The 13311-nt window shown below is 35.4% G+C and overlaps 1 protein-coding gene across 32 annotated transcripts in view; it reads left to right on the top strand.

Annotated features, from left to right (window-relative positions):
• The window catches only part of SLMAP (sarcolemma associated protein), a 159762-nt gene that overhangs the window by 89272 nt on the left and 57179 nt on the right, over positions 1-13311 (top strand). For all 32 annotated transcript variants that reach the window (XM_023547590.2, XM_023547580.2, XM_023547593.2 and 29 more), the window contains exons 3-8: positions 2493-2565; positions 6308-6344; positions 7954-8016; positions 10933-11028; positions 11274-11345; positions 12765-12905. In XM_023547590.2, the coding sequence (XP_023403358.2) occupies positions 2493-2565; positions 6308-6344; positions 7954-8016; positions 10933-11028; positions 11274-11345; positions 12765-12905 (482 nt within the window). The remainder of the gene's footprint in view (positions 1-2492; positions 2566-6307; positions 6345-7953; positions 8017-10932; positions 11029-11273; positions 11346-12764; positions 12906-13311) is intronic.

Here is a 13311-nt window from a genome sequence, read left to right as displayed (position 1 = left end):
AGCACAATAAAAATTAAAGAAAAAAAAAATCGTCTCCTCCCTGCCTTCTGCCAGAGAGAGAAGGAGGTTAGGAGGTTTTTCAAATGGGGATGAACTCCACTATTCTTAAAGAAGAGACATCTCTATCACTGAGTAAGGGAAGCTGTAAAATATTAATCAGGCATTTAAAAAATATTTTTATTGTAGTTAAGAAAAAAGTGTATATATGTATACATAAAAGATTTGTCATTTCAATCATTTTTACATATAAAGTTCAGTGACATTAATTACATTCAACCATCACCACATCTGTTTCCAAGTTTTTTCATTGCCCTTGACAGACACTTGGTGCCTCTAAAGTAATACCTCCCCTTTCCCTCTCCCTTCCACCTCTGGTAACTGGTAGTAAACGTTGGTCTGTATGCACCTGCCTGTTCTAGATATTTCATGTAAGGGGGATCATACAATCTTTATTCTTCTGTGACTGACAGATTTTCACTCAGCATAGTGGTTTCAGGGTTTGTTCATGTTGTTGCGTGTTTCAGAACTTTATTTCTCTTTATGGCTGAATAATATTCCATTGTGTATATGTACCACGTTCCATTTACCCATTCTGTTGATGGACATTTAGGTTGTTTCCGCCTTTTGGCTATTGTGAATAACGCTGCCGTGAATGCTGTGTGCTTAGTGTTACAAGAAGTAGATATAGGATGCTCAGGGGCACCTAATTCAGATATGAACTTTGGTGAAGGAAGTAGGAAGTCTGAGCCTAGAGAATAGGTAGCATTTGGCCACACAGGCATCGGGGGTAAAGAGCATCATTGACAGAAAGAACAGCTTGTATAAAAGGCATGGGGTTGCGAAAGGTAAGGTGTTTGGAGTTGTGCAGGTGCCTTGGTTTTGCATAGGAAATACGTCATAGCAGAATAGAAGGTGAGGCCAGTAAGGATAGAGGGAGCCCAGTGGTGCATTCCACGATTGCTATACTAGGCAGACAGTTTAGAATCTGTTCCATAGATGGGACAATGAAAATTGATATTGAATAAACCGTGCTAAATTCCTTACGTTTAATGTGTATTTCCAGATGACAGGGCAGCCGTATTATTTTACGTTTATAATATCATTTTGGTGATTCATGGGCATGATCATTTAATAAGTTATACCCATATAAATACGTTAGCTCTGTTTTTTAAAATCAGCCTTATCAAGGTATCATTATAACACCAATTTTACGTATATAATTCACTCAATTTTGACAATTGTACATAGTCACGTAACCACTGTTCCAGTCATGATAAAGTATATTTTCATCACCGCATTAGCTCTTAATCAGAGTTTGCTGAACTAAATAAATTAACTCTTTGAATCTTGGCATATGTAAACCTGAAGAATAGAGAAATAAAAACCATCACCCTTAAAACCAGAATTCTTTTTCTTTTCTCTGCAAAACACACACAGAGAAGCTCCGTACAGGTGCAGCTTTTGGGGGGGTTAAAATCCGTCGCCACTGAGTCCATTCCGACTTGTTGTGACCCTGTAGGACAGAGTAGGACTGTCCCATACGGTTTCCAAGGCTGTGATCTTTATGGAAGCAGACTGCCACATCCTTCTCCTGTGGAGTGGCAGGTAGGTTTGAACCACCAACCTTTTGTTAGCAGCTGAGTGCTTAACAACGGGGGCACCAGGGCTCCTAATGAAGTTACAAAAAAAACACCAAACCCAGTGCCGTCGAGTCGATTCCAACTCATAGCGACCCTGTAGGACAGAATAGAACTGCCCCATAGAGTTTCCAAGGCGCACCTGGCAGATTTGAAACTGCCGACCCTTTGGTTAGCAGCCATAGCACTTAGCCACTACGCCACCAGGGTTTCTCCTAATGAAGTTATGTCTCTTGAAATCTTCAATAGGAAAAGGAGGAAGTAAGAAGCAAAGATAAAAAGTTACTTACAAAGTGATGGTGTGATACTATATACAGATGTTTGATGGGTAGTAGAGAGACAACCATCGAGAAAACAAAACTTTTTTAAACTAATCTGAGAATCTTAGGCACCTAATAGCAGAGAGTTACAGAGACACTTTCACTTGCCTGGGGCCTTAGTTTTCTCGTCCATGAAGTGGGGGTTGAACGGTGTATTCCAAACCGTATTATGCAGAATTTTAGAGGTTTGCAAGGTGTGGAAAGGAGTTAAGGGCAGGGGACAAGAGAATTAGGGATAAGGGCTATATTTTAAACTGAGGAGCAGGAGCAGATGGGGGACCAAGTGCATGTCCCCCTTCTCGAGTGTATTTTTATATAATCAGCTGACCTTTTAGGGACTGCAGAATTGGAGGGTGGCACGCTTTCAAAACAGGTCTTTCCATGTTCCACCTTGCAATTGTGAGTCATTAAATCACCAGATTTATTTTCTTTCCCAGAATTTGCTACATTTAATAATAAAATACATGTTTAGATATGAAAGGTATAAAGTTTGATATTTTTGAAAAATTATTTTTGTCCCTTTTGTTTCTCTCAGTTACCCATGGGTGTATTGTTTCCACAATAAAACTTTTTCTACCAGATGGTATGGAAGCCCGGCTCCGCTCAGAGTGAGTATAATTTAGTGCTATGAAGTTTTTGGTTTAACTTGGTTAATAATATCCTAGATGATGGTGTGGTGTTATTTTAATAATGTTGAAAAAATTGAAATAGTACTCTTTGAAGTAGAATACACCTGAGTTTCACTACTTTTTATGTTAGTTGCAATTCTAGTAAATAATGTATATGGGGAGACGGAGATTATTGTGTTGTCAAATTTGACTTTACAGTATGTTTTGATGGATAATCAGTTATTTGTCAAAATGTTCAGGGTATTTAAGTTATTGCTGAGTGATAATTAACTCCATTCCTTTTGATCTGCATTTAATATAAAACTTCTTAAACTGTGCTTGTCTGTAAAATTGATAGCAGAATCACAATCTCATAGGACCTTGAGGATGTTGATATGGTAGTAATTTATTTTGGTGAGAGTTTTTGGAGTTTTTTTCCCAATGCCATGTTTATTTTTTTATGAAGCAATGGAAAGTTCACTTAGAGGAGAACAGAACTTGAAAGGGGAAAGTTACTCATAAAATGTAAATATTAAAATGATCTTGTGTTTTTCACAGATTATCACTGTGAAATGTTGAGGGGAGCTGGGCAGTCATTAAATGTCAACATTGTTATTTTGGGGGAAACTTTGAATATTCTGGAAGATTGTTTCTATACCAGACACAATATTTTCTGTCTTTCATAGGCAGAGACAAAGATCTGAGCGTAGGAGTTTGCGAGAAGCAATAAGCTGAAGGCAAAGTAGAGTAGTGAGTAGAGAAAGAGAGACAGGCCCTTCCATTACTGATAGTTTATACTTTCTTTAGCATCATTATATTTTATGCTTCAGTGAGAAGCTACTACACACACACGCGCACACACACAGGTATATGTATATACACATACATATATATATATACATATTTTTTTTGTTGTTGTGGGCCATCAATTCCGACTCATAGCAATCCTATAGGATAGGGTAGAATTGTCCCATAGGGTTTCCAGGGAGTGGCTGGTAGATTTGAACTTCTGACCTTTTGGCTACCAGCTCTTAGCCACTTAGCCACCAGGGTTATATACATATACATATATATATGTGTGTGTGTGTATGTATGTGTATAGCTTTAAGCATATCTAAAGAAAAGCAGAAATTTCAAAACATTTTAAATTTAAAACGTTACTCTGTTTCCTATTTTAAATTATAGTTTAATTTCATAAATAGAAATTATTGGTATTAATAGAGTTTTTTTTTAATTCATTTTCTTTGTGGCTCAAGTACAAAATCTAAAAAATTGCAGTAAACTTTAGTAATTTTAATGTGACTCAGCTTTTATGAGTTAAGAGTTAAGGTTTTAGAAATGAATGTAACTATTAATCAACAAATAATACATGACTTCTCAAAGACCTTGATGTTTGTATTTGATGAGATTTTTCTTTTATAGAGTCAAAAGCTTTGAGCAGTTATGTAAGGTGACATCTGTGTTCTCAGTTTCCATCTAGTATGGAATGTGAATTTTTTTAGTCTATCTCAGTGAATTGTGTCCTTATTCCCCGTGTTACCACAATGTTTTTAATTTTTGCCTCTGTTTCCTTTTCCTTGTTTGGTTTTTCTTGTGTGGTTGAACCTTAGCATACCTAAAATGTTACCAGTTTCATTGTACATAAATCTGTATTGTAGAAATAATTTTCTAATGATAAGAATCAGCGAAATTGCCTGTAAATCCCTCACCCTAACACTAAATAGGAAACCCTGGTAACGTAGTGTTTAAGTGCTATGGCTACTAACCAAAGGATCGGTAGTTCAAATTCACCAAGCGCTGCTTGGAAACCCTGTGGGGCTGTTCTACTTTGTCCTGTAGGGTCGCTATGAGTCAGAATTGACTCAACGGCAATGGATTTGGTTTTTTTTTTAACGCTGAATAACTGTCTCCATTTTATTTTTTTTGTGTATAGGCATGTGGAATTTTTCAGCAATTCAAATAAAATGCAGCCTATAGCCAAGATAATTTTTGTAAAATACAAACATATATCACTTATGGAATGATTTGCTAGATTTTTAGCCTGTCGTTTATTAACCACATTTTCATGAGAACAGAAAATTTTGTACTTGAGTCGCTAAGAAAACTGGGTTTTCAATAATCTCTTCTATTTAGACTTTTTAAAGTTCATTTCCCTATTTGTGCATTTCTGCAGAGAAAAGAATATATACCCAAAATAGTTATCTCTGGATGCTGGGATTGGAAATTTTGATTTATTTCTTCATATTTCACACATTTTTCTTAATATGTGTCATTTGTATAGTCAGGAAAAGGAGCCTGTTACATTTAAAATGTCTATTCCATTTTTATGGAGAAGAAAAATTAAAGTTGTAATTTTTTCCTGACCTACATTTTGTTAGGGACTTGAAATAGGCTGTGGGGATGAAGAAGTGAGTTGGTCACAGTTCCTTCCCTGTGTGTCTCAATCAGTTAGGAGGAGAACAGAGACTTGTAATCAAAGAACAGCAAAGGGTCATATGGACTCAGTAGAAGTCTGTACAGGTTGTGATTGTGCGCACAAGGGAGGTGGATGCTAGTACTTCATATTCCAGTTTATTCAACATTTTAGTATGTTTGTAAGTAGTCAAATTGGAACAATTCATAGGGTATTTGCAGTTATTCGAGTGGGATCAAAATCATCATTCCTGATTTTTAAGTCATGCCAGATCAGTTTCTCAGCAGCTTACACACGATTAACCAGTTGAATCTAGGAAGCCTACCCAGTCACTCTTAAGCTGGCCATCACCAGAGTAACCTCTAGGATGTGGAATGATTGGCAGCTGGCAGGGGACTTGGGTGGCATCCTTGTTCTGTGCCACCTCTACTCACTCCCAGTACACATACGGTATCTTACAGAGCATTGTGAGGTTGGGACCTTGGCTTCCTTAACTACTCTGTTCTTTATTTCATTTACTACTCTTTATTTATTACATTTAGTACTCATAATAACCCTATTGAATTTTTTCTGTTATTATCCTCATTTTATGGATGAGGAAGCTGAGACCTATAGTGTTTAGGCAATTTACCCAAGAGTACAGAGCTGGTAAGTAGAGCTGGAAATTAGACCCAGCCAGTATAGCTTCTGAGCATGTGTGCTTAACTGCTACAGTATACTCCCTCCTTGTAAGTAGAATTTTATAAGGCCAAAAAGACAATACCAATTAATACTGCTTCTGTAATTTTTTAAGGTGATATATTGAGTTTAGTTTCATACATACCTTGAAGATTTCAGTTGTTAAAGTATGAGATGGCTGGGTGAAGAAGAACTTCTCAACTGTTTGATTAGCAAAAGTTGTTCGTCACTAGAACAAGTTTCCAAAGTATAGACATTCTTTCCAGTAGAACTTTGCCTTTTAAGATTGTCTTTATAGGAGTGTTTGGGTTTAAAAGAACTTAATTTACACGTTCCAAAACTGAAAATGGATGGTTTAAGGAGTTTTTTTTCTTTTCTGTACAAGAGATATTATAACCAAAGCATTCACTGCAGCTCTTACTAAGTAGTGGGTACACAAAAGGCATTTAATACCTTTTAGGTTTTGAAGTTCATTACCTTGTTTTCTAAGAATTCTATACACTTATGAAGAATTGCAAAATAATTTAGATTCTTTTAAGAATTATATGAAGGCAAATGGCATCAGCTTTTGGGTTTAAGATATTCTGGTAGTCTCAAACTCTGTTTCCTTTGTCAGGAAATTAGATAAAAATTCTAAATTTTACTTTTCAGGGTCATCCATGCCCCATTACCAAGTCCTGTTGACAAAGTAAGTTGCTAATAATTTTTTTTTTCTAAATTAGCTTAGCTATATAGCTTTGGAAAGTGTTTTTGTTTGTTTTTAATATGCTACACCTAGAAACTTATTTCTCTTTTATAACAAAATATGTAGAATATATTCAACTGTATAGTTACTGTAGTCTTAGTATCTGGAGGATTTAGGAATAAATTTTTTGCGGGGGAAAGCCTTTGTTATATCCAGTAATCTGCTGACTGTAGACTAGAAGTACCTGTTTCGTGCCTACCCAGCGGTACCAAGTGTTAGCCACCAAGTTTTATTCTGAAACGCTGCTCTGTCTAGAAATGTTTATTAAAGCTTTTTACCGAAATATTTCAACATTTGCCCACATGTGGAAATATTGGCTTATAGAAGTTGTTCTTTTATTGTCCATGAAGATTTTAACCTGATCTTGTTAGAAACTTTGCACTAATTGCTTGTTAGAAAATATTTTTCTTTTGTTCAGAAATAATGATGTATTAAACCATAGGTATCATTGCTAGGTAGTGGGGAAAAAAATACATCTTTAGACATTAATGTAGATGTTGAGTTTCTTAGTGGAGTAACTAAACTATATGCCTTCCTAACTTATTACCCACTGTTGAAAAAAAATTTCGTATTTTTTTACCCATTGGAAGAAGAATAAAAGCCTGCTTGAAACTGAAGTTCCCGGTTAGATTTCTTTTTTAAAGTAAAAGTGACCACTACTAACTCCAGCTTCAGCAACACCAAAAATTATTTCAGAATAACGTCTTTGCTTGTTTAGGACTAACTTTTAAAAATAATGCCTCTTCTTTGTCTTCTAACTAAGATATTAATAAAAAATATACCTTCTGAGCTTGGTAAGAAATGATGCTTCTGATACTTAAGGTTTGGTAGTGTTGATGATGTAGATAAATATTGCAGCAATCCTTTCGTGCTTTTTTTTTTTTTTTTTAAATAATGACATGGTTCTATGTTTCACAGCCTTAAAAAACTCCATATAAAAGATACCTCTTCTAATGCTCATGAGTTCTAACCAGTTTGACTGTTTTAGAATGTTTAAACACCATTATTTCCATATATTTCCTCTTAAAAGCTACTTACAGTTAAAAAAAAAAAAAGACAAAAGTATTTTTATTGCCTCTACCCATTGGACAAAATGTTGTATCTTATGTCCTGCCACCCCCACGCATCTGTAAATGCCCTTTTGGAGATGTCTGCTTCTAAATGAATTGTGAGTTTTTGACATATTAGAGAATTATTTACAGCTGGATTTGAAAGGGAAGAAAAATAGATCTATTAATTTAGGAAGTGTTATGGATTCAGAGAAGGCCGTACTGCCTTTGTGGTGTGAATTTGTAGTTTGATTTATCAGGGAATGTTTTCATAAGTAGTACTTTGTTCTACCCTGCTTATAAATCTCAAAATGGTCTACATAATATAATACAATTTAAAATTCTAGACAGAAATATTTTGAGAACCAAGAAAAGTGGTTACTTTGAAAAACACTTTATTTTGTATATTTAAATAAATAGACATTTCAAGGAATTGATTGAGCTTTAATATCTTTTATGAAATGTTCTGTGTGCCTATTGACATGATGTCATTTTGTTTCTAGGTTGCTGCTAACACTCCAAGTATGTACTCTCAGGAACTATTCCAGCTTTCTCAGTATCTACAGGTAAAAGTGAATCTTCAGAATTCCTAGTCTTTTTCAACTAAAGGCAAAATTAAACAACCTAGATTTAATTTTGCCAGTTTACAAATATTGGGTGAAGAACTATTGGCTGGATACTAGTACAAAAATAAAATTTTTTTAGATAAGAACAACATATTAAAAATAGGCCCTATGAAGAAAGGATAAGAGAATCAGATTGTAAGCCTTGAGGGCATAAGATTCTGTGCAAGACAAGTTTTGTTCTTCAAATATGAGGAAGCTCCAATTTAGTTCTTTATACATAGATGACTTTTAAATAAAATTAAGCCTGGAAAGATTTTGTTTGCTTAATATTAATGGCAAATAGTTATTATATAGCACTGTTTGTTTTTTTTGTTGTTGTTTTTTAGCACTTATTATGTGCCAAGCTCTATTCTAACACTTTACCTATATTAATTCATTTAATCCTCAAAATAATCCTAGAAGGTAAATATGTTGCCTCTGTTTTCACAGATGAAGTAACTGAGGAACAGGAAGCTTAAATAATTTACACGATATCACATCCTCGTTAGTAGTAGAGCTGAGACCTGTACTCGGCCGTCAGACCTCAGAGCCTGGGCGCTTAACCACAGTGCTGTACTGTGGATCTATGGAAGGATCTTTTGTTAGGTCAGGTACTTGGAAAAGGCTCCTGAAGAAGCTAACACTGTATTTAAACAGCTATATAAATTGCTAAAAAGGAATCAAGTGATATATTTTTCTGGTTTTTATGGATTTGGGCTGGATGTGGTCCTTATTACTCTGGTGAGGGAGCACGGTTAGGGAACACTGTGGCTCAGAAGTTTAGAGACTGATGTTTTTGTCTGGGCTCTGCTACTTACTCAGTTCTGTGAGTTTGAGTGAGGCATTCTGTATGCGTAGGCTTTCAGTTGCCTTTTGTTTAAAATGTTTACCACCAAACCAGTGACCCTGAGTCCCTATATTCTTTTACATGAATCAGTTACTGAAAGCAATTCCACCTCAATTAAGAATGTACACATCTGTGAGAATGAACAGAAAGTTATCAGTGTATTAATCAGATCTTCCACCTGGCATGATGTAATGGTCAATAAAAAACCAGTTGCCAGCAAGTCATTCTGACTCGTGGTAATGAGCTCATGTGTGTCGGAACAGAGCTCTACTCCCTAGGGTTTTCAGTGGCTGATCTTTCAGCTATAGATCACCAGGCCTTTCTTCCAAGGTGTGCAGTTAGCGGCTGAGCACGTTAACCGTTCACACCATCCGGGGACTCTGATGGTCCATCACAGAAAAGCAGTATTACACACTTGCACTGTAGTAGAGTATTTGAAAGCCTCCACTCTAGCCAGAACTCCCTGGATTTGATCCCTGGCTTTAACTTACCATCTGTTGGGAAAGTTGTTTAACCCCCTTTGTGCCTCATTTCCCTCATTTGTGAAATAGGTATAATATTCATAGTAAGTCCAGTGTGTCACAGTTCTTTTTCTAGCTCTTTGAGCAAAAATTACGATACACAGTCTTTTTGGATACACCCTTCTTGAATTGCAACAGTTCTAGTGTAAATTGTAAACTTTTTGAATACAAGAATGGAAGAGGTACATTTCATGCTTTAGAACTGAAAGACCCTGGAAGTATTAGATTTCTGTTAGGATGTGGTTCATGGAGTTATGAAATCTAAACAGAATTGAGTAAAAAGGGTGAAATTACTCCCTCTAGTGGAATTTTTTTTTTTTTAGTGGAAATAGACCGTGAAGATATTATTGGTTTTGTTTTTAAGTAAAACTTTTGCAGCATCAGTATAATCTGGATACTGGGAATATTTTAGAGGCTTAAAATAAACATGGCAAATACTGTCTTTTTAAATTTAAGGCATGTTTTTAATGTGGATTCTGAGGCGATGTGGTTTTTATTAGATTCTTTAACCTAAGCTTTTAAAGTTATATTAAAAAAAGAATACGTCTAACTCTAATCAGACCAGGTTTTTCCTAATCATTATTTATCAAGGATGTGGAGAGCAATAAATTCATGTGTTGGACCTCAAGTGCTATGTTTGAAAGCATATGCTTCTTTGTTGAGGTGGCTCAGGGTTATTAAAGTAGTAAGTGTCCTCTGGATAATGACAGGAATAGGAGAAAGTGAAATTTAAAGAAGGTATGCCAAAACCACAGCTGAATGCTGCGTGAGCATTTTCACCTTGGTGAAGGAGACCATCCTAACAGCTATCAAATGTTAACAAGTCACCTAGAGATCAGGCTTCGCTAGCCAACCTCTTTCTCTATAAGATATTCCTTTGGAGCCGCCAAGTAGTTACATAACGCCTTGGCCTCTTAATTACATTGAACCAGCATTTGGTGGGCCCTTACTTATTTTTGGCAAGTTCAGTTGCTGCTAAGTGGTATGCATTCAGGGAGAGAATCAGAACATCTGAAAATGCAATAGGCTGTGAGAACGAAGCAATCTCTCTCTAAATGGCAGGCATGTTCCAAAGTAGGTATTAATCTCAGGTACATAAGGAAAAATAAACAACTTTTTAGGTAACTTTGTTTCTGCCTCTCTCTCTCTCTCTGTTTGTGTATATAGGCTTAAAACGTTTGTTAGCTTCTTCTAGTTTTTTTTTTTTTAAACTCTGGTGAATTATGAATAAAATAAAAAAAAAGACGGGTGACCTGTTTTCTATGTTATGAGGAAGCTATAGGTAGACTGCCCCTAACAGCAGTATTTGTAGCCCAACAGAAGATTGAAGAGGCTAAAAAGATGTGACCTGTATATATTTTACAAAGTAGATTTATCGAGTTTAGAAGCAAGATATAAAGTGGAGTGTGGTATGAGAACATTTTTAGAATATGCTGCAAACTGAGTACTTCTCAAAGGAATCATGTTGTATTTTATTAGAATTTCTTTTGTGTTTTTTTTTAATATCAGGAGGCCTTACACCGGGAACAGATGTTGGAACAGAAGTTAGCCACGCTACAGCGGTTACTGGCCATCACCCAGGAGGCTTCAGATACCAGTTGGCAGGTATTCCAGTTGCCTTTATGTTCAAGAAACATTTCAACATAGTTGAATATACCCTAGATGTTGAATTAACTAAAATTAAAATTTTGTAGCAAGTAACAACAAAGTTTTTTTTCCTAGCTAATGAACAAATGTTGAAAATTAAGTATTTTTCAGTGGATAATTTTTTTTGGCAAGAGCAAGCTTTTTTATGTAGTTAATATTTAATTACTCTGTGGTTTTATTTGTATTTAATTTTTCTTCAACAGGCTTTAATAGATGAAGATAGACTCTTATCACGGTTAGAAGTTATGGGAAACCAATTACAGGCATGCTCCAAAGTAGGTATCAATCTCAGGTACATAAAGAAAAGGACATCGTTTTTTTATATAGCTTCATTTCTTTGACTCTCATTTTGACTAGATGCTAAAACTTTTATACATTTTCACCATTCTTCTTAATCTTTTGTCATTATGAGAAATTTCAAACATATATGTAAGTCAAAGAGTTGTATGATGAGCACCTATGTATTAGTCTCTCTTTTCTATTACAGTTGATATTTGTTGAAGAAACTGGGTCATTTGCCCTCTAAATTTCCCGCAACCTGAACTGTTATTTAAGCAGTCTTCTGGCTAACTCTCCCTCCCCCAAGTTGATAGCTTGATGTAGAGATTTGATCTGATTTAGATTATGTGTATATATATTATTTTATTTTTTGCCAAGAACACGTCATAGAGGATATTGTGTGCATCCATCAGGAGACAATCTAATGTAAGGTTATCTGTTTTTTAGAGATATTAGTAATCATTGATGATTCTTGCCTAGATCCATTATTTCATTAAGGATTGCAAAAATGATGCTGTTCTAATTCTGTGATTCCTTCATGTATTAGCTGGATTGCTTCTGTACAAGACAAACTTCCCCATATCAACCATTTGGTTACCCTGAGGTACACTTTCTTTAGAAAAAGCAGGATAAATGTGTTTCTCCCTTTATTCACCGTATTTCAAAATAATGAGTTGGTTCATTTTCATCTAACAAAGAACGACCATGAGCTGTTTTTCCCCTCATTTAGATTTAAATGTGTTTCAATCTGTTACAGTTTTTTTCTTTTTTTCTTATTGATGCTCAAATTATCCCATTTTTGGCCCAGGGGAACCTCCTCAGCTTGGCTCTTGAGTCCTTCTGATGGACTCATGGATGACTTTGAGAGGTTTCTGCTGTCACACCAGAAAAGATGTCCCAGGCTCATCTTATGTGTTTCTTTCTTTTGTTTGTGGGGGGGCGGGGGGATGTAAATATTGTCATATCAACATTCTTTTACATGTCATTTTGTACATTTCTTGATTCAGACCTGGAAACAATTTTTTCTCCACGATGCTCTTATTCCTTTTAGTTTAAGCATTGTTTTAAAATGCATGGTGCCTTTGAAAGTAATTATTTTTGCCCATGAGTGTAAATATTGTGGCTTGCAGATAAGATGACAGATATAAGAGTAATTCATTTTGTATATTTGAGAGAAATTCTCAGCTACTTTTGATACTTTTTTCTATTGAAAGTGTGAATTAATATATTTAGGAAGGCATAATATACTAATGCAACTTTTAAATACAGCTTCAGTTAATACAGGGGCCAACATCATTTGTGTTTGAAGGTATCAATACAGAATTTAAAAAACATCATACTGTGTTATTTTTCCAAGTGGTAAATGTTTTTCTTAAAAAATATTGGCTATAATTATAAATACCTTTTCATCCTAGAATCAAACAGAAGATAGTTTACGGAAGGAGCTCATAGCATTACAGGAGGATAAACATAACTATGAGACGACAGCCAAAGAGTCCCTGAGGCGGGTTCTTCAGGAGAAAATTGAAGTTGTTAGAAAACTTTCAGAAGTTGAGGTATTTTAATTTTAAGAATATTAGACATGTGAATTTTGGTATCTGTGTCCACTGGTTGGTGATTGAAGAAGTAAAAGCCTAATCGGGAAATCTTACTGCTTTTACTGTGCTTAGGGTTCAGCCACCACACAGTGAACCATGATATGTGCCAGGGAGTTGATCACCTGTCACCTAGTTTTGCTTTTCAGAAAGTCAAGGATAGTCATTGTAGTCTAAAAACTTACATAACATGCTGTTACTTTACTCATCTTCCAGAGAGGAAAACTGTGTCATAACTTTGAAGGTTCTAAGGGAAAATCATCTCTGAGGTCCTTTCTAAGTTTTCGAGGAGCAATTAAAATGTGATTATCATTGGTTTAAAAAAAAAAAAAACCTAAGTAATACAACTCATTCCTTCCAACCACTG

The sequence above is a fragment of the Loxodonta africana genome, chromosome 22, assembly GCF_030014295.1.
Source record: "Loxodonta africana isolate mLoxAfr1 chromosome 22, mLoxAfr1.hap2, whole genome shotgun sequence".
Lineage (NCBI taxonomy): Eukaryota > Metazoa > Chordata > Mammalia > Proboscidea > Elephantidae > Loxodonta > Loxodonta africana.
The sequence above is the reverse complement of the archived record's forward strand: the minus strand, read 5'-3'. Positions and strand labels throughout refer to the sequence as shown.